Below are 22,336 nucleotides of genomic sequence, written 5' to 3' on the forward strand. Positions count from 1 at the left end.
GCCAAGCCCTCTTTGGCCCAAGATGGTTCTTTCTTTCTTAAGACTTCATTGGGCTTTTTGAGATGCACTGGTTTCACTAAATGAGATGATAAGCAGAGGGAGGTGGTGAATTCTTTCTCAGCCTTCTCCCTTGGCATTCATTGTTAGAAGAGTTTACTTGCTGTAGCTTTTTCTTTTCCTTTTGACATGGGGCTCATGCTACGTCAGTGATACTGATGATGAGGGGCAGGAAAGGCACATGCTTCCCTTTAGCCCCCTAGCCAAAGTTCAAGTGTGCTATCTATATCTATATCTATCTATAGGTTTCTTTATAAAAATTTTTCCATTTGAATTAAATCTTGTTGTGCTCTGGGTTGCATATCGTGTTCTGCAGGGAGATGATCCAGACACTGCCTTCTGTTTCCCTCAGCTCTGTACAGAGACTACTGCTTGCCTCACCTGCACATCCTCGGGCAGAGATACCGGCTGATTTTGACAGAGTTCCCATGGGTATCTACAGGGCATAGGCATGGCTAATGAAGGATTGTACACAACTGTGATAGCATAAAGACAGTAAATGAAAACTAGCAATGCTCTTTTCTTGTTTGAGCTGTTAACATGCCAGGATCATAGCCTGCATATCTGGAGAAGCTCCGCAGGAGTCTTAGGTAAAACCTTCTCAGAAGACAGGCTGATTTACAAGGCTTTTTCATCTCCCACACAGAGATTATTAGGCTTCTACTAGCAAAAACATTGCATTAGCAGCTCCCACATTTTACATTTTTTCTAGTCCATCTTCAAGTACATAAACTCCCCGAGGCCCTAAAGAAATAATAATAAGAAAGACAAGACTCAATGGACTGAGCTAAGCAACGACTAGGGGAGGAAGCCCAAAGCATTCCCTGGTTCCCAGGTCATAGAATCATTAAGATTGGAAAAGATTTCTAAGATCATCTAGTCCAATTGTAGACTGTGACCACTAAACCAGTAACATATCAACACTTCTCTTGAACATCTCCAGTGGCATGGAGTCTATCACCTCCCTGGGCAGCCTGTTGCAATGCCTTAACAATCTTTCTGCTAGGAAATTTTTCCCAACATCAACCTGAACTTCCCTAGCACAACTTAGGGTCATTCCCTCTTGTTCTATTGCTGTTCCCTGGGAGAAGAGGTCAACCTCCACCTTTCAGCTATTTGTAGAGTGATAAGGTCTCTTCTAAGACTTTTCCAGACTAAACAGTCCCAGTTCCGTCAGCTGCTTTCCGTAAGACTTCTGCTCCAGACCTTTCACCAGTTTTTTACCCCCTCTCTGAATGCTCTCCAGGCCCTCAGTATAGTGAAGGGCCCAAAAATGTGCACAAGTGTGACTTCACAGATGCTGAGTACAACATCACTTCCCTGGTCCTGCTGACTGCACAATTTTTCGTCATACGTTATACGTCAGAATGTTGTTGGCCTTCTTGACCACCTAGGCACACTGTTGGCTCATGTTCAGCTGGCTGTTGACTAATCCTCCCAGATCCTTTTCCACTGTGCAGCTTTCTAGCCATTCTGCCCCAAGCCCAAATGCAGGACCAGGCACTTTCCAAGACCATGAGGTCTTGGAAACCTCATACAATTGATCTCAGCCTAGCAATCCAGCCTGTCCAGATCCTTCTGTACGGCTTTCCTGTCTTCAGGCAGATCAGCACTTCCTCACAACTTGCTGTCATCTGCAGACTTACTGGGAGTGCACTCAATCCCCTCATCCAGATCATCAGTAAAGATACTAAACATGGCCAGCCCTGTTACTGACCCCTAGGGAACACCACCAGTGACCAGTCACCAGCTGGATTTAACTCCATTCACCACCACTCTAAAGCCAACCACCCAGCCAGTATTTCACTCAGTGAAGAATACTCTTCTCCGAGCCACCATCACCTGCCAGCTTCTCCAGAAGAATGCTGTAGGAAACAGAGTCTCTTTGCTAAAGTCTAGGTAGACTTCTTGGTGGCAGCCAAACCACACACCCTGTCATCCAGCACATCATCTGCTGCATGGCAAGGCCTAACAGGTGTGTTTTTTTCCATTGCTTCCTTTTCTAGAATAAAAGGAAAAAGCTCTGCCCTACAGCATTTTTTCCAAGTGTTCAGGTAAGTACTTCTGCTTAATCGACCAGTTAGTTCAGAGCCCCTGGCAATGCCCTGGAAATCATGCACAGGCCTAAAACCTGAAGTTAAGGATGAGTGTTTGTTCAGTTACACGCTGACAGTTACTGTAAGGGCAGGTCCGCATAAGAACTGGTGCTGCGTGGGCATTTTCAAATGTTTCACAGTTGACTGGCTCTGGTTCTGTGTGTGACAGACAGCTGTGACACTTATGTAACAGAAAACTGAAAACTGACCATAAACGACACATGAATGCAGTCCTAAAGAAACACAAATATTGGGTGAAATCCCAGTATCTTGGAAGTCAAGGGCAAATCTGTCATCAATGTCATCCGGTATTATGATTCAGCTGTTAATTTTATTTCCAGCTAATATTGAGTCTATTTGAGGAGGGGTAATAAGGGAGTGATAATTTTGCATGCAAATTTTACATGTTTGTTTGTTTGTTTGCTATTGATAGGGGCAACAAAACTAGCAGTGGGAATAAAAGCTGCTAATAATCCCATCATTGTTATATTTGTCAGCACAAGCACATATAGATAACAACTTTGGGACCTTCATTAGCATTAAAAAAAATGATGTTTCTTATTATATTTTGTACACATGGTTTCACATCAAAGGATTTCTGCACAGGCAGCTAATCTAGGAAATATTTACTCAAAAATAGGCAATTAAAAGTGAGGCAAGAGAAAATTTGTCTGATGTTTTCTGTTAGAAGTAAAGGTTTCCTCAAACTTGAACAAATACAGTCATATTAAAAATAATAATAATAAAAACAAATTCTTTCTTGCCAGCAATTTCCAGTGGCATTAAACCAGAGGGAGTCAAAGAAGCAAAGGAGACCTTAATGCAAATGTTCGTTTGTAATTAAACTGCCTGGGAAATGTTCCCTTTAATGAATGGAAATGAGGTCACCTGGCCCACGAGCCATCCTTTTACAGTCTTTCAGAGTTTGCTTTAGAAGCCTCAATAAAAAATATAAAAAATGCCATTTTCAAGTGTAGATGGAAATCCCCAACGTACTTGATCTGACAGCTATTGCATTACAAAAGAGAATTACTATTTTAAAGCCTTGGGCACTGGCAGGCCTCAGATGTCGGCTATATAAAACCGCACTGGCAGACAGTCATTACCAAGGTTAATCTCTGAGAATTAGGACAAGGCAGTCAGTTTTAATATGTCAGAATCAGCTAGGAGCCCATCTGTATCTACGACAGTCCCTATTTTCTTAAATCCAGTTATATAAAAAGATTTTTAGTGTGAAGTTGTAGGCGCTTTGTCAGTGAAGACGCAGTATAGTAGCAATTGCCCCCTAATATTAAATGTAAGCCTTTAAGGTTTTGATCTGCACTGAAGAACTTGTGGAAATAAGTATCCCTTAACAAATAACCCAGCAGCTCTAACACACAATGGTTATAATTAGTTTCCTCATGCATGGAGTTATTCCTGCTGATATTTTTATTGACTGCAGCAGGAATGAGGAATGGAGTTGGAGCCTTTTGTTGTAGATGTGTGGTTGTGAGCAGCAAGGCTCCAGGGAAAGTCATGGGAGCCCTTTTTTTAGATTGCAGTGGGAAGTATTGAATGTAGCTATCTTCTGAGCAGAAATGCAAATAAACAGATATTTGTATCAAAATAACATACAGGGGAAAAAATGTCAAATACTACTTAAACAGTTAAAACAAGCCAAGAGACCAAACATCACCAAATAATTAGCTGGGAAATGAAACTGTCCTGGAAGAAAGAAATATTTGCAAAGGACGGGAGGTTTTTTTCAGCAGAAATAAATGGCCTCTTTCACACTGCCCTGAAACCATATTGAAGATTTGCTATGGCCTTTGGTGTGAGAAGGAGCAGCCCTGTTATCACCATACTTCTGTGACTGTGCAGTTAATATCTACCACCTGCATCTATCATGACAGGTTGGTGCAAGTCATGCCATGTGCACATGGTGGGTGTTCAAAGATGTTCAACAGGAATCCAGATGGCACATCTGGGCAACACATCCAGATGGTTGTAGAAATAGCAGCACATGTTCTTATGCATCGGCAGGCTCTACAGGGCATGGGACTCAGAGGCCAGAGCTTCATGCATATTGCAAAATACCCCCAGGGCTCTCAGTACTGCACTGAGGGATAACATCTGCATGCCCAGAGCTGGCTCTCCCCTGCCCGGTCAGGAAACAGCACAGATAGCTGTAAGGCTACTAACATGCAACCAGTTTGAACAGTGCCACAAATGCACCATTCACAACAAAAATGCATCTGTAAGATATCAAGCATACCCGAGGGGACAAAACAACTAAGTGACAATAATTACTGAAGTGACAGGACAGCTACATAAACTCTGGTGCAATGAGCGTTCGTGTTCTGACAGTCCGTACTTACTGGCATCATCCATAAATTCAAATTCACCCCCTAATTCAACGCTGGTGAGGTGGTATTGGTCAGGGTCGGTCAGGGCGCTCAGCAGAATCAGCAGTACCACCGAGTTGATGATCTGTGGAGAGGAAGAGGGGAAAAGGGTCAAGCTGTGAAAATAATCCATGAAACAGCTCTGCACAGGATGTCTCCCACTGGCTCTGCTGGCTGTGGCACGGGCTGCTTTCCAGCCACAGAACTGTAATATTTCACTAACATCACAGTTATTTTCTCTGGATTTGTGTGAGTTACTCCTTCTCCCTTGGACTCTCTCCTACAGCAGACAAGTTACTGCTGCTCTTTCATTATAAAACATGCTAACATGGCCATTTCAGTTTGTTCTGTCAGAAAAATTAATATCAATTAAAAACAGTAGCTTTGAAATTATTACAAATGACTGCTGCAGTGAAACATTATTAGCAGGACAGAGCTGGAATTGGTGACATGCCCTGTTAAAGTGCTTGATGATCAGGGAGTGGATCATTTGCTGGAAGAGACTTAGTTTTAGAAGGGGCTGTGAATGATGAGCTGGTTCACATGAGCTGTTAGATCAGAAGGCCTTAGCAGGATGGGAGTAGGTGGCAGCATGAACCCAATGCCTGATGAACATCTTGAGGCACAAGGTATAGCAGGAAATTCATAGAATCATAAAATCATAGAATCACAGAATGGCCTGGGTTGAAAAGGACCACAATGATCATCTAGTTTCAACCCTCCTGAAATATGCAGGGTCACCAACCACCAGACCAGGCTGCCCAGAGAAAATTCACACCCAGAGAAATTCACGCCCAGGAAGAATTGGTGTATGAAATACGATGAGTTAAATGCAAGAATATAGTATTGATCAAAAAATTCAGTAGAAACACATAGTCAGTAACCGGGTATGAGAGGAATGTAAAGGGAGGGAAGAGCTCTATTTTAAAGCTAATTTGAACAAAATGTTTATATCACTTTGAAATGATGCGGACTAATTGCAAAGAAGATTACTCAGTATGAAATAACACTGCCTGTCTAAAAAATTATTCTACAGAAGTAAAAAGATAACTGATGAACAGGAAAGAAAAGAAGGCTGATAATAGAGTGTGCTGGAAAAGATGGATTTTTATTGCATTGGTTTTCACTTTGAAGTCATCCCAATCTGATCACAGGTTCCTAACAGCAACAAAAAGGTGTAAGAATACAGGCTATAATAAGAAGACATGAACAGGCTAGAGAATTTCTTGGTAAAGATAAATGCTTTTTGATGGGCAAATTCTGTTGAGTTTAGCTGATATCGGAGTTGTTAGCAATGCTCTTTGAAAAATTATTAACAGAGTAGGGTCACAAGGTAGGAAAAAGCAAGCACAGTTTATACCTTCACAAAACAAAAAGGCCATAAAAAAAAATCTGCCCAGAATGTGTGATTCGAGAATAAAATAAATCCCAAAACAGCCAGTGAAGTGGTGTTCTTGATGTTACTTAAAATTTGTATGGTCATAAACAGTATTCTTCATGGGTTTGTCAATTATAAGCTATATTAATTCATCCTATTTACCTTCTTTACAGCCAAATGGTTTTGTGAACAGGCGAAAAGCAGCAGATATCATCTCTCTGAATTTTAGCAGTCCTTCTGACATGATGAGATTCTCATTAGTGAGCTGGGAAAAGCTGGTCTAGCTGAAAAGTGCAGGAAGATGAGTGCATAGCCAGCAGGACGACTGTAATAAAAGCATAGCTCTTGAAGATTCACAAAAGATCTACTGAATAGGCTTCTCCAGTATTGTTGAAATACTTGGTATTTCAAGTAACTTGTGCACTCTATCTTTCTTCAGTTTGCAGTCAATGCCAGGCTGTAAGGACTTCGGCCAACTACAGCAGAAGTCAGACAAATAGAGAGCACAGTTCATTGGCAACAAGGATAGAGCTTCACTTTCACATTTGTGACAAACAACTGCCGAAGTACAAGAGGAGAGATAACTGAGTAGGTAGCAGTTCCTTGAAACAAAGTGCTGAGTACAGCAATGAACAAACTGAACGTGACTCAGCACCATCCCATGAGCAGCATGACAGTGGGCAGCACTGTAGGCATCAGATGTGCAAGTTATCCTCCTACTTGTCCTCTACTGGGACTCTGCAGGAAGGGCCTAGTTCAAAGTCCTTCAGAAACATACTGATAAAAACCCTGAGGGGGGTCCTGCAAAAGAGCAGAGGATCATTAGATGTCTAAAAGTTGTGACTAGCAGGGAGAAGCTGAGAATGCTTAGTCTAGTGAAGAGAGAAAGACAAGTGAAAGGAAGCAATAAACTTCTCCACATCTACTGGGAGATGGGTAAAGTAACAGATTTAAATTACAGCAAGAGGGAATGTAGGTTATGCAACCTGCTGAGCAATCAGACAGTAGAAGAGATCATCTAGAGGGGTTTAGGAATCCTCCATGCTGCATTCTGTCACAGAACAGTTAAGACAGCTTTGTGTTGGGAATGCTGTTGCCATGGTCTTGTCTTGTCTTTCTATTCTTGGTTGGCTTCCAAGGCAGGTCAGATGACCATTAAGATTCAAATTAATCTACAGACCTTCTCAAATGTTAGCATTATATATAACTTTATATTGCAATGCAATTATTGCTTTATACTCGTTTGTGGAAAACCAGAGGACAGATGATAGTAATATACAGATGTTACTTAAGGAGAGTACTCAAAATAAGCAATCAGAAACTATAAATGTATATCGTGTTGCTATTTTAAAGGCGTGTCAATCTTTTGTGCAGACACAGACAAGAAGATCTGTGAAATACTGACCTAGGCACTCTGCTTTCTCCATGTGGATATGCCCAGATTCAGATTACGTGTTGGTCAGCATAGTCTTTAAGTCTGTGTAGAGACACAGGATGTGTTTGTCTGAACTAAAGCCTAGTGCAGTCAGGGGAATCATTCCAATGCATCACTTTTCTGATCTATCAGGTTTTTATATTCTGGTCCTCATAATGATCTTTGAGCACCTTCCAACCATGCTGTCAGCAATGGAAGTGAAATACACCAAGTATTTATTTGCTCAACCTCTTTCTCAAGAAAAGAAAGGTGCGCACAGCTGGGTGTGTTGCATTTGTTGGGGATTTCCTTTTGTTTTGAATGTGAAGCAACCACTGAATTTTGAATAATGCTTTAATGCGTATGTTTAATATGTCTAAAAACTTACTGATGTAGCATCTTCCAAGGACACATCATCAAAGCAAAGAGCATAAAGTGAATCCCTGTTGACATAGGTGGTTGGTATGAAAGTTGAAATCTGTTCTAGGAAAGCAAAGGAGCTTTTGCTGCTTTCCCAATAAGACCAAGATTTCCTTCAAAAGGCTTTACATTCTTTCAGCAACAAATAAAGTAACAACTAATGAACAGTATTTAGAAAGTATTTTAATTGTGCAATGTTTCAACAAGCAACTAAACCCTGTAATTCTTTGATGGGACATGTCGTTCTCGTTTTATGGACTGAGAAATAGAAACACATTCATGAACATGCAGCAAAGTGGGGTTTGGTGGTAAGCACAAAATGCAAGATTTTCCACTGTCAGGTCAGAACTGTGACCAACAGGTTATAGCCATAGCTCTACCAAGATTGATGGGAGAGGAACCCTAGGGGCAGTAAGAGGCCTTGCTGGCCCTGACAACTCCACTGAGACCTCTTCATCACTGGGAAGGAAGACAAATCCTCTGTTTTGTAGAGATTCCAGTATATGTAGCGAAAGGAGAATAACGGGGGTTATTCTGGAGGAGACAGCTAGTCCAAATATTGGAGCAATACATGGATTTTTCTTCTGGTCTTACAAAACGATTTCAAATCTGAGTGGAAGACAAAATTAAATATCGACAACTGTGTGAAAGACTGCACGCAGGCAAGAGGGAGCAGGGCAGCAGGTGCTGAGAATAGGATCACACTGCCAGCCACTGTTACTGTTCCCATCTGTACAGTGATAAAGAAACAGCAGCTTGTGTATGACATGAGGCAAGTCTGCTAGAGGGAACATGCAGTGTTTTAAGATGCAATGAAGCAACCTCATGTTTGCCACTGCCAGCATCCAGAGTTTGGAAACTACGTAACATGCTAAACTTAGAGACCTCTGCCACCAATGAGTTAGTTGTCTTCCCTTCCACATTGTTTGTTCCCAAGATGAGAAGTGATCCATGGAGATAAAATGCAGAGAAGAGAGAGGAGTATAATTGCATCAATACTGTACCAGCAGGTGATGAAGAAATGGTAACTGCTATAATTTCAGACCTCTCACAGAGCTGTGGGTTGCACGATATTTATCTCTGCTTATCTAAAATTAAAACAGTAGCTTCTAAAAGCATACTGTCCATACAGATCTTTTACCAATACCAAACTCAGGCAAATAGAGAAACATTCAAGCCAGTGAATGACACAGACGACTGTAACACTAAAAGAGTTGCCAGGAGTTGCAGTGAGTTCATCCAGCTTACGGTTGCTCTGATAAAGGAATTTAGGAGGGAAAATATTAAGCTTATTTTAACACATTGCATTAAAAATATACCAATATTTTTATTGAACCCCACAGGGTCAGCTCTACAAATATTCCACTAGACTTCTCCAAAGACTTCCCATGTAGTGAAAAGAATTCCTCATGTTTATAGGAAAAAGTAAGAAAACTAGCTTTATTTATACTGAGAATTCAATTTATAGCTGAAACCATGCATGTACATATCTTCACACAGTCCATGTGGTGAAAGAGGTACATGCGCTTTTAATTCTGAGTCTCTTTCCCCCTCTTCTCTGTGCTTCCACTCTGCAACTGGTGCGGCCTCACCTCAAGCACCGCGTGCTATTCTGGGCACCACAGTATAAGAAGGACATAAAACTATTAGAAAGCAAAACATGATAATGCTCATTGTCTAGAGAGGGAAAAAAAACAACAAAAAAGAAAACAAAACCCACATCTTTCTTGCATCTTGAATCTAAACCAAAACCAGGTCTGTAAACATTTTAAATACTTGGATATCTGAAGTCAGTTTTAGCATTAGAGAAAGAATGTATAGAAAATGTCTAGATAGGCTACCTCGATAATCTTTAATTTTCTCCTTCTGCCTTTGCCTTCCCACAAATTAAGACTTTGTGGATGTCTGACTACTGTAGGGAGCAGTCAAAGGATGCGAGAAGAAAAGAGGATTGGTATGTGAGCAGCTTCATTACAGATCTCATGGAAATGGTTCAATCATCTTCCCTCCCAGGGCTCCAAGGAGCCAGAAGCTACATCTGAGCATTTGCCACACTGTGGCCTGAACTCCTGGGAAATGGCAGAGCAGGACAATTCTGACTAACAGAGCAGATATTTCTCCATCTTCTTTCCGCTATGTAAGTTTTCTGTGTCAAGCTAACTGAAGTATATCAACTCTCCAGTTCAAGGGGCAGAGAAAAGCTGCAGTTATGTTAACGATGCACAAAGAAATTAATGGTTCAAGGAAGGAAACTCAGTCATACTTGTCTGGCTTTTCACCAAATGTAACAGCCTGAAGGGAAACAGAAAAATGGCCAAGTAAAGTTGGGTTGAAAGGAAATCCTTCACCCCTTTGAGTGAAATTTGTTAACAGACGTTGTTATTGAAGATATTAGGAGGAATACAGAGAAATTGAGAGGCTTTTTCAGGAAATGTATGCTCTCGGACATATTCCAAGGCATCTTAAAAACAAAATATAAACTTCAGATTATTGCCTGAACCTAAAATAGTAGGAGAACGAAATAAAATGTCTGCCTTACACAAGTCATTCTTACTTCCCTATGTGGTTTCTTAAAGTACATTTCTGATTGCTATCTGAAATGCTGCACTGACACTGGGAGAACATTAGTAGGACCAGAAATAGCAATGAAGTCTCCCTTTAATCGGGAAAAGTTAGGGTAGAGTCTGCAATTCCTATTGCTTAGTTTCTTATTTCTTCATATTATTCATAAAAAGTCAAAGAATGATCCCGGCAAGCTCAAATGAGTCTAGTAGAGAGTGCATATTAAAGACATTATACAATAGAAATCTGCATAAAAGTATTTTAATCAGACTTTATATACAATCTCAACTTCTATTATTATAATGACAATAAGCATTGCATTTCAAATTCTGTGTTGATTAAATTGATATAGGAAGTCCAGCATAATTTATCAGCACTCTTCTATAAAAGTGACTCAACTACTGCTGCCTGCCAGACCTCAAACCCAAACCACAAGAGGCCTGTCACTAATGAAATATGGTAATGACTAAATTTACAAAAGAAAAAATAGATGGATAGACAGTACATGATGCACACTAGAGATTTCGGTCTCCCTAAAGATAGAGTTTAATTTGTTATATACTTAATCTTAATCCTTTTGTGGTTTAAAGGAATAAGGTATTTATATGTAAATTTATTGGTGGATTCTTTATTACTTTCACACTGTATTTAAAGAAAGTCGAAACTCTATCTGTTCAAGGTTCTGGAAATGACCACTGAAACCTTCTACCTACCACTGGGAAAGTACAATCATACAGAAACATACACATCATACACAAGTCACATACGCTCTAAGGCAGCAGTTTGGGTTCATAAGGAAGAAGAGGGCACACACCAAAGAATGGTACATCATAGATAATTACAACAACATAATGACATTTATTCAATCTGCCTGGGCACTCCTGTTTGATGGCTGGAAAATGCACCTCCACAAGGCGAAAATCTCCTACAAACTTCTGTTTCTGCCAAAAATATTTGTCCTGTCTGTATTAAGTAGATTAACGTATCTCCTGATGGAACAAGACCTTGCTCAGCACAAGTCAGGAATGAAGTGAAAAACAGCCACAGCACTTTGAAAGCCAGAGGACTAAGATCACAGGAGCAGGAGCTGACTGCAGACATATGAAAGAGAGAAGACCCAGAGGAGGTCCAGAACAGTGCAGTAGGCTCAAGTCCAAATTGCTTCCTCAGTGTTGCCTTGCTGGCAGGTTCAGTGCCTCAGATGGACCAGGAGCACCTTCAGCAATGTCCATTGCTCTTTGCTTCCTACTCTGCTCTTCAGAGATTTGGGGCTTTGAACCTCAAGTTCAGCTGCAGAGCACCACAATAACTTGTGTGTGCATTTTCAGGCCCTGGCCACTTTGATCTTCCATAGTCAAATCACAAGAACATGAGACAAGAAAAAGGTAATAAAGGAAATTAATTCCTGGCTATTTTGCAACATCCGTTCCATGTCCAGGAATATATAAGACTAATTGCATTTTCACTGATGTCAGTCTCATCAACGGTCAGTTTACAAAGTGCAATGTGTACTCACTAGGAAATATTAACTTTCAACGAAACTTCTGAACACATTTGGCTTGATTAATGTAATACTTCCTCTCCTTTCTGTAACTACTTTCATGATTTTTGTATTACATGCTTAAAAAACAAAAATAGCGTACTGTACTCTTAGCACGTCTTTCCCTTAATGAGCATTTATGTAAATTTAATTCCTCTTAAAACCATCTGTTTTCTTACAGGAGGAAGACAGCTGTTCACAAAACTTTTCATTTTCTGAAATTCTTAATTGGAAAAAACAGCTGTGTCATTATCCTGGACAACTGATGCAGATTATCAGCTCTGGTTGCAATAATTCATTCCCTCTGGGAAAAATCCTACTGTGGTATTTGGAGATATAAGAAAACCTGCACACGCAAGGTGATTAGAGCTTAAAGAAGTGCTCAGAAATCCCTCTGCTGTGTTACAGGCTAATAAACTGTTCAGTAAATGCATGGCCTGTCCAAAAGATGCTTACAGGGAATTTTAGCCCTCCAGTGCCTTAAAAAGTGTTAAAAACAGAAACAGTAATAAACACACTGATGTGTGACAAAGTCAAGGGAAGACTGACAAAATGCTGTTTCTGCTCCTTGTGCAACACAGCAAACACACAAAATTATTGGTTATTTTCACTCAGAACAGAAATATGGGTAATGCAGTATACCAAGTACCATGAATCCATCCTTTTTTCAGGTAAACTTTCTGGCCTGTTCATGGATTAATTTGGTCACCCACAGGTGAGCAATTAGGGTCTTTGCAAGTTGTTCTATTGTTTGTACAACATACATTTCTCCCAGTTTGGACTTTCTTTTGTAATTTAACTGAAGAGTTCCTGAATGAATTGGGATAAGGTCCCGCCTAGTAGAAAGCAGCCTGGAATTGTATATTGTGGGAAGGATTTATTTAAGGAGTTCTCCAGAGCATGTTCTTAAATCAGTTAGCAATTACATTATTCTAAACTGTCTCTTTATATAAGATACAACTGAAATATAAACAGTCCTCTAGAACAGACATGTCTTATTTGAACTGATGATCAGTGCTGGGCTTTATTCATATCTTAAATGCAGACATATGTTTTCAGTTTCCTAAGAAAATACTGTGCAAGTCATGAGTAGGTATTTAGGTACCAGATTGCTAATATGCTTCATACTCAACTTTAATAAGATAATGAAATTGATGTGATTCACTCTAAGAGTAAATACACTGATTTCAGTGTCAGCTGGATATTCAACATGTTTCTTTATTCATAAAGAATTCCATTTTTCCTCTCTACTGTCCTCAAGAACAGGCATGCACACAAAGTAGGAAGTTTTCATAAATTATTTGGGGAATATTACTGTTTGTTTTCCCTAAGATTTCAGTGTTTATTTTATGAAAGGAAGTAAAGGCAAGAAAAAAAGATATAAACGTTTTTATAGACAAGGAACTTGAAACATAAATATTCAGTCATTGAAGCCATTTCCACTACAAGAATTGGGCAGCTTGAGCCATTATAGATTACTTGATGCCCCCTTCACCTGTCAGTGAAGAACTCTCACCTGCTGATGATACTGCATCTCCTGATAAGGGATGAGAATTACTCATGTCAATGGCATCACCCTGGGACAACAGCAGCTCTGCCCTGTGAATGTACTGCCTGGGTCTGGGCTACAGAATTGCAATCACCTGGTAAACCAGCGAGCTCCATTCTGCAAGACTGTGCCACCAGAACTGTTAGACTGTTAGAGGAGGTGGTAAAGGCAGCAGCGCCTGCAGGGTAACCTGACACAATATCCCAGCAATATCACACTGCCACTACATGAGAAGCGGCATTGGCTTGTATGAAGGAACAAGAGCATCAGTGTTATCATTAGTACACAGATAAAGTCGGAGATCTCGTATTGTTAATAGATTTAATTCCATATAAAAATAAACAAGTCTGAATTTCTAAGTAAAACTTAAGACATAAAACCTGTATTCATGCAAATTCCACAACCTGGCCCTAGGATAACAAAGTTCCCTACTACCTTGAATATCAGGCTTTCTAATGGTGCAATTTTCCCCCTTTCACACTTTCAATTCTTTTTTTTTTCTTTCTTTTTCAAATACTTGGAAGTTTGAAAACAATAACTTATTAGTATTACATTTCATCTTCCTTGAAAGGGCATTTTCATCCTGTTCAAGTGACATGTACTTACAACTCCTTGCTGATGTGAGAAGTTCTAGACTGTTTAAAGATTGCAAGTATGGGGACAGACTAGCTTAGAGGACCTTGGTGTAGGTATATTTTGTTTACATTCACAGTCAATGCTGATCTCTGCTCCCTGCCAAGTGAGCCTAGATTTCAGTAATCTTCTAACTGGTATTTAAGCACATCACCATACACGCAGTTTTGCACAGGCCTTGGAAAGGAAAAGGGAATAAATGCAACCTAGTCACAAAATATATACCTTGATTTTTAATTTTTTTTTTACATCAGATCAAGTGCACTCTAATAATCTCAGCAGAATGTTCAATCTGTAAACCCATTGCACAATGAGGGTATCGCAGTACTTTTCTTTTGATTTGCAGAATAAAAAGGCTACTATCGGTACATTATTTCATCCATTAGGATGCAATCCCTTTATTAGAAAACTAGAATGCAGGCAGAAACCATTAAACTGTGTGCTCAAAGAAAAAAGTCCATCACTGAGACATTACGACTAGCAATCCATCCTGAGCCTTCCACAAATAGCAGCTCAAACGTCGAAGCCACCCTGGCTAAAAACCTAGGCTTGCTCTATTTATATTCTCCCCACATGTCCTTCAGAGGGTGCTTCAGCAATCTGAATAACTCGCAGTTATAAAAGGTTCTTGCTCTTCCATTAGATGTTATTTTTAGGCTCCCTCGCAGGGCCCCGGAGGCGGTGCGGAGCAGCGGTTCAGCTCCTGCAGTGCTGGACAGCTCCCGAGGCAGCCCCAGGGCTCCGGGCCTGGGCTCGACCTGCTGCACAGCACCAAAGGCAGCGCTCCTTCTTTCAAAGTTGTTTCTTTTCCTTTTCTTTTTATCCTTCTTCGATTTTTTTCCCTAAATGTTTCATCTTTCCCCTCCACAACTCAACTGAAGATAATTGCTGTTGTCCCAGATGGTGCCAGCGAAGACACCGGTTGTGCGCAAAGCACCATTGCTGTGCATCGAGCTAGCGGAAAATCCTTCCGCGACACTATCAGAACATCTGACACTGTTTCTTCTTTTTTATATATTTTTTTCACATGTAAAGAAAGGAGTCTATACACTCAGGAAGACAACATGCTCTATGTATAAATGCTGTTGCCAAAGGGGATAGCGTTCTGACTCACCAATACGCAATGGATCACTTGGAGCTAACCAAAATGACAGCTCTCCCTTGGACACCAGTGCCAGGGGAGTTCAGAACTAAAGCTGCCTCATTTCAGAGGCTTTGAACAGCATGCTGATACAAACATCTGGATCAGAACTCAGCTACTGGAAGTGACATTCTCATTTTCCTTCTTTCCCCTCAGTATGACACTTTTACAGCCCTTGTGCCCAAAAATCTTCTGCTTAATTACTTCTATCCTTATGTTTGAGAGGTTACTAAGAAGCATAAAGTTTCTGTCAGTGGAATGAAAAACAAAGATAACAGTCATCTGAACTGAACTGGTTCCCCAGATTTTGAAATAGGTATTGCTCCCAGACAGCTTTTATGAACATCTTATTTAAATTCAGTATTGCAGCACATCTGAAGTTCTTCTCCCCAGCACAGCACAGCATTTACTGAAACGTAGGGCATCCTGCAGCCCTACAAGACATAGATCTCCTCTGGCTATCACTTGGCTGCTCCATCCTTTATGTTATATGTTTTACATTGAAGTAACTCAGTGCTCTGTGATAGTACATATATGGCATGGTGCATGGTGTGTAGTGTACTACACTTAGTATCATGTAATGCTGTATTGTATTAGTCTAGACATGATACCAAGAAGACTGTGGCTATACCAAGAAGCTACTGAAACACAATAATCATAGAAACTTTGGCATTCAGAGATCCACTATGTTCTAATATAAAGCAAAGTTAAATATTTCTTTCCTAACTATTGATACGAGATCATTAATAGTGTTTGTGACTGCAGGATGCGTGTGTTAAAAATGCATGCAGTACTCCTTCCCTCATCTGTGATGGAAAGTGCTCTCACCAGACAGCCCTGATGATTCCATCTGCACTCAGCTCTCCTTGCCATCCTCTATTTGTAGGATCCCAATTAAAACCAAAGAGCCCAGACATCATCCCAGAGACATGGACTGTTTTCTTCCACATTTACTCAGACATGAAATTCTACCACCTGAAATTATCCTAACTCAAGATCTTCTCTGTGTGTGAAAACACTGTGTTAAAAATCCACCAAAACTTACAAGCTGCTGTTTTTTTCTTGTACTATTGAATCATTGTATTCATAGTTAGAGACTTAAAAAGAATTACACTCCATAGGTAGCAAGGTGTGAAAAAGCCACAAGAAATTTTTTTTCTTCTCTAGGAGGATTCCTTTCCTGAATTAATTTCTCAGACAGCACATTTCCACAAGCAGTTTCTCAGAGGCAAACAGCATAGAGAATACATATTGGTGTGGTGAGAAAAATCAAAGGGTTTTAATTTCTGACTTTATGCTCATAGCTCATTTGTGGTTTGGAGTAAAGCAACCAAAATGAATGCAGAGAAAAAATTACCACCAGGCTGGCATTGATTTTTATGTATGTGGTATCAAACTGCAGCTGATTTTCTGGAATAAAACAATATTTTCTTGTATGGCTTTGTAAACCAGACTTTGACACCAGGGTAGCATTTACTTGGGGAATTACCCGTTATTCACCTCCTAACGTGGTAAACTAGCAAAAAGGTTTAGTGTTTCTTCTCAACATACATCACAAATTCTGTTCATAGTAGTCTACCTCAAATATAAAAACATTTGTGAAAGAGGAGAAGGGGCAGAAAGCAATGTGCACACTGGGATGTTATCAGTTAGTGCCAATTTGAAGTCATTCAGATGTGTGCTCTGAAAAAATTATAAAAGAAAAAGAAGCAAATCAGAAAGAGGTATAAACCAGGAAAGCACTGATAGTTACAGAAGAGTATTTTAAAACAGATTTTGCAGAAAAATGGCACGTGAAAGTGGGGCGCTGGCTTTTAAACATTAGTTCACAGTACTGAATGAAGTCTAAAGAGCTCTCAGGCATTTCTTTGTATCTAAGACCAATGGACTCACTTAATTCCCTCTTCCTCAAATATTTTTAGGCCCACTGAAAAGCAAAAAAGCAGTGTCCCTGTCATCACAGAACTGACGTGAGTAGGTTTCATTCAGCTGAAGGCAGAAAGTAATAATAAGCATCCTGCAAGAAACACTCAAAGGCTTTCAGGACATTGTCAAACTTATTGAAACAGTTGTGGCTGGGCAAAAAGGGCATCTTTTCAATACTGCAATTACTACAGATACCACAGCCTGTGGATATTTCATTTAGCTATTTATCAGGAGCAAGAAATAGCTCAGCTGATGCACCATTTTCTAAAACAGTGAAATATGCATTTTATAGGACATAGGGTATTTTATATGATTTCTGGGACATAAATGTCAACCCAGCCTTTCAATTAAGCTGACTGAATTTATTTAATGAGCTGTCCTACAATGGAGAACAGCCCTGTGCTTCTCACTTCCTTCTGAAGGGAATTTCAGCAGTTAGCAAACAAGCCTGGGTCTGAGCCGCTTCCGTCTGCAGCCACTTGAAAAATGACACTTGGCAAACAGCTCTGGGTGGCCTTGGCATCTGATGGAGATGGATGTGTTGTACCAAGAAACAGGGAAGGAGAAAGAGGCTGAAGCACATCTAAGTAACGTAGAGCGATGAACGGCTCTTTATTGCCATGGCACGTCTGCAAACGCCGCAACTACAGCAGGGCTGGCTGCTTTCCTGTCATTGCTACCCAAGGGATTGAGAAAAGATTTTCAGTGGTGGGAGAGGAGCTGTGGGCTCAGCACGCCTTCTCCTGAGCCTGGCAGGACAGCCGTGTCCAGCCATTTCTTGGATGGATGGTGGTGACCCATCCATTAAAAGCTGTGCCTCAAGGGTCAATTCCTCACTCTCTTCCTATAGCTTTCCTGGCACCTGATGCCCGCAGCATTCAGCCACAGGCAAACTAAGCTCCAACGACCAGCACTTCTCTGACACCGACTTCCTCAGGAAGCAGAGGGGACAGAACCAGATTCTCAGAGCACACTTCGGGCAGGCTCCACAGCCGGCCCCAGCGTGCCCAGCTGAGCCGGGGGCGGGAGCGGGAGAAGCCCCCACAGCGGTGGCCCCACCTCTCACACCTTCTCCCCCAACTCGGGGTGAAGATATGAACTCAGCTCCTTGTCTGAGACCCCGGCGAACCTGCCGTGCTCTCTATCGGCAGCCTTGCCCCCCCCCCCCCCGGACCCTAAATACACACGGATTTTATTTCCCACAGCAGAGGCTCACCACCAGCCTGCGCGCACGTTAAAGGAAGCGGCGAAGAAGCACCGAAGCTCACCCGACGCCACGGTGCCGGTAACGGGGAGAGGGTTTTCCCCCCCCACATGCAGCGGTGGAAGCGCAACCGTGCCGGCCCACGAGGCGGACGCGGGCACGGCGGGGCCACTTACCAGGTACCAGACGCCGAGGATGATGGTGCCGGTGCGGACATGGCAGCAGAGGCAGCAGCTGTTGGAATAGAAACGCGCCCAGGGCGAGTTCAGCATCTCCGCGGCTCTCGGGGCTCCGCGCTCCTCGCCTCTCGCCGCGCTGCTCCGCGGGGCGGTGCTGGGCCGGGCCGGGACCGCCCCTCCCGGCGGGCGGGACCCGCGGCTGCGGCTGCGGGAGGGGGCTGGGGCGGTCCCGGAGAGGTCATCGCAGCCCCTGGAGGCTCCTTGGAGGAACCGGCGTCGTTCCCTCCGTGAAATGCTGCAGAATGTTCTGCCGGGAGCTCTGCACGCCTAGCCCGACCCTAAACGTTATTTTCTGACATCTGTTTTGGCTGCCTACCAAATCGCGCAGTGTATTGTCAAAATACAACCCTGGAAAGTACTCTGATTCTGCCCTATATGGTTGCTTCGGGGCTCTTCTTCATTACGGACGGATATCTGCACCCAACAGTGACTCCTAGATAAAAGCTAACTTGGCACAGAGGAACATTTCTGACTGCGCCTCATCCCTACTCATAACACCACTGTAGTAAATTGGACTAAAATTCCTTTAAGTAAGAACTTTACATAACCTTCGTTTTTAGAGGGTGGAGACTGGGAAGGAGGAAAGGGGGAAGAGACAGAAACAGGTGTGAAATGGTCTGGTCATGTGCAGCACGATATGAGTAGCACACTGGTCTAGCCGAGCCCAGTGCCACCACAGCCTGCCCAATGTTGTCGTTACATCACACACCCAGCTCATAGGCGGAGCCTAGAGAAATAATGGAGTCCAGTCTGCTCCTTTCTACTTCTGTTTGTGTAGCATGATAGATGCTTTGCAGACAGAAGTTTTAGTCCCTGCCTTGAAGCACAGATAGTCCTTGGCTGGGACACCCAGTAAGTTTCAGCTGGTATCTCAAAACTGATGATTTGACATGTTTGTCTGGCTGAGGCATTTGCTCAAGGTTGAAATTCTGCTTTAAGTTCTGCTTATCTGTGATAAACATACTGGGTGTTCCTCTTCAGGACTTCAAGACTTTAATAAAGAAGAGCAACAAGAACAGACATCCTTGAGATAGGGGCACAAATCCAAGGCAGAAACCAATTACGAAAGACTGTGTGTCTTTAGAAAGCCTGTGCTCAAATATGGATAAAGTAAGTGGGACACTCCATAAATGACCACCAAAGACCCCCAGACAAGTTCAGAAGATTCAGATGTATTTATGTAATCTTGTTCTTATGTGTTCTTATGAATATGTAATAGGTAGTGTGACTAATGTATTAGATAGGTGTATTCTAAAAGCTTTTGACTTTAAGTAGAAGCCAGTATGAAGACTCAGCATGCCTGATTTGTGGGGATTTCCCTATGCAGAATAAAGCAATGTCTCCTTTCTGGACCCTCGACTTTTGAATGAGTTTCAGGAGATTAGACAATTAGCACATGGACCCCACTAACCAGCCCCTGCTCACAGCCCCTGCAGCAGCAAAGACACTGCTGCAAACTGAGTGAAAGCAGAAAGATGCAAAGTGGTAGAAGTGGGGGTAACCACAACACAGGTTACAATATGAGGTTTACAGTGCTCTGATGCACAGCAAGACATTTTTCTCACAGGTAAATGGGTTTTGATAAGACAATGTGACATGAACAAATTGAGCATAGAGCTCTCTCTGCAAAAACTTCATCCAGTGGAGAATTTGCTTTTCTGCCTTGGCTCTGGGTAAGTTCCCTGGAAGGAGGCCTGGCTGGCAGGATACCAACATCAAGCAGCAGTTTTTGGAGGACACAGCACTTGGCATCAGTTTGATGTCCTCGTTCCGGGACTGATAAAACAGCTCACAAAGCCCCTGTGCCACACACTGCTCTGCTAGCAGTGAGGCTGTGCAGCCATTGGGAAATCCTCCTGTGCTGCCACACACACCTTTAAAGGCCTTGAAATTACACAGTCATCTGTCTGTTAAGTGAGAAATTCATCAGAAATTGAGGGTTTTGCAAATATGCAAAGCTTGATCATAGAATCATGGAATGGTTTGGGTTGGAAGAGACTCTTAAGGTCATGTAGTTCCAACCCCCTGCTCTAGGCAGGGACGCTTCCTACTAGATGTTTTTACTGATTTGTTTCAGAGCCCACGCATTACCCCAGCAATAGACTCATAACCACAGTCCTTGTAGTTCAAGTCATTGAGTCCTTCACAAACAACAAGTTCTTCCCACAGAGATGGCTGTGAATCCACCACATCTGATCTTACGCCCAGCAGCAGAATGGTGGCAGGTAATGCCAATGTTCATCAGTGACAACTTCTGAAATAGATGAGATCTGAGTTTTGTCAAGACTTCTAGGGGTAGGAGAAGCAATCTGGAACTTTGCCTTCATTGCTCCTTTACTCAGAAAGTGATAAATGTACCCTCAATTAAATAAACAGTCCACATGTAGGCACTTATTTTAATTGTGCTGAGAAAATATATAACCTTTGAATTCCAGTGGGATCCATTATACAGTGTGAAAATCCTCCAAGTGAAGGTTTGATTCTGTACGTTAAACACCGCAGAGGGTAGAACCTTGTCCAGCATTGCTCGGCTTGTGTTGGCATGGGCTGCAGTGCATTTCCCAGAAGAGAAATGCAGACTCACAGTTCCCACCCACCCCTCCTTCCTATGGGCTGTAAATCCCAACACTGGGTTCATGCAGGACCCTCAGAGTGCCCTGAGAGCCATGCCAGCCAGCTGGAGAAGGACCCAGCCCAACTGCTCCTCATTGCCAACGCTTCTCTGGATTGCAAGCTGTCAAAAAAAGGTACATTAATTCCTGCTTCTGCTGTTCATTCTCCTACATATCCCTTGATGTCCTCACTCCAGGGGACAAGTTCTCACTCCTGCAAGCAGATACTCCAGCCTATCTAGTACTTTCTTGTGCAGTCCAGTGAACAATACTGCTTGCAAGCTGCACATCACTCCCACCTTCTGTCTGCACCCACAGTCTGTAGAGATGCTGGGGCATTGCTCAACTCACCCTGAATAATTCCATTGTGCAGCCCAGCCTTGCCTGCAGCAAACACAGGGACAGCTGATGGAGCCCTCTCAAAGTGCCAGTGATTCACTGTGGGATCAGCCCCGTGCTCCAAAGTGAGCAAAGAAGTTATTTTTTTCTGTATTTGGCTAGGCTAAGAGCAGATAAGAAAAAGGTTAAACATTGCACTCAAACCAAGGTCTAGGTTTTGCCTTTTGAGCATAGGATTGGGAAATTGCCTGTGATTGTAGTAAAGAGTAATTTTAAAGATCGTGTTCTTGTTTGGCCAGGTCCAGAGCCTGTGTTTCAGGATGGCTGCAATGATTTTAGTATTTAGGGCTACAGAAATAGTTAATGCAATCAAATTGTAAAAAACATAAATAACAACTGAACAACCAAAGAAATACACTTTCTAAAAAAACCCAGTGTCAGGAAATGTCACACTGACACAGTTTAGGTACAAACACATGGATGGACAAATTCCCTTCTTTCAGCACCAAACAATAAATAATAAACTATTACCTGTTCCTTCCTTCCTTCCTTCCTCCCTTCCTCCCTTCCTCCCTTCCTCCCTTCCTCCCTTCCCTTCCTTCTTTCTCTTCTTTCCCTTCCTTCCCTTCCTTCCCTTCCTTTTCTTCTTCTTCTTTCTCTTTTAACCTGTAGTAATTGTTAAGAGAAAGGCCTGGACTTCTTTCTCTCACTTCTGGGACACTTTGTTATGTTGGCCTTATAGGAGACAATGACTCAACTGATGCACTTAGCATACATTCATTAGTGATGGTGTTTAGTGTTTGCAAGATCACTTCCATTGGGTTATGGTTTTGAAATTC

General features: G+C 42.0%; 1 protein-coding gene across 1 annotated transcript in view; it reads right to left on the bottom strand.

Moving 5' to 3' along the window:
• Window positions 1–18,728, bottom strand: part of LAPTM4B (lysosomal protein transmembrane 4 beta) — a gene marked incomplete at both ends in the record, with an annotated part of 62,647 nt that extends 43,919 nt beyond the window's left edge. Inside the window, 3 exon segments of the mRNA XM_079533509.1 lie at window positions 4,514–4,625; window positions 18,484–18,635; window positions 18,638–18,728. Coding sequence (XP_079389635.1) covers window positions 4,514–4,625; window positions 18,484–18,635; window positions 18,638–18,728 — 355 coding nt within the window.
• Window positions 18,729–22,336: the final 3,608 nt, after the last annotated feature.

Source organism: Tetrao urogallus, assembly GCF_951394365.1.
Source record: "Tetrao urogallus genome assembly, chromosome: 3".
Lineage (NCBI taxonomy): Eukaryota > Metazoa > Chordata > Aves > Galliformes > Phasianidae > Tetrao > Tetrao urogallus.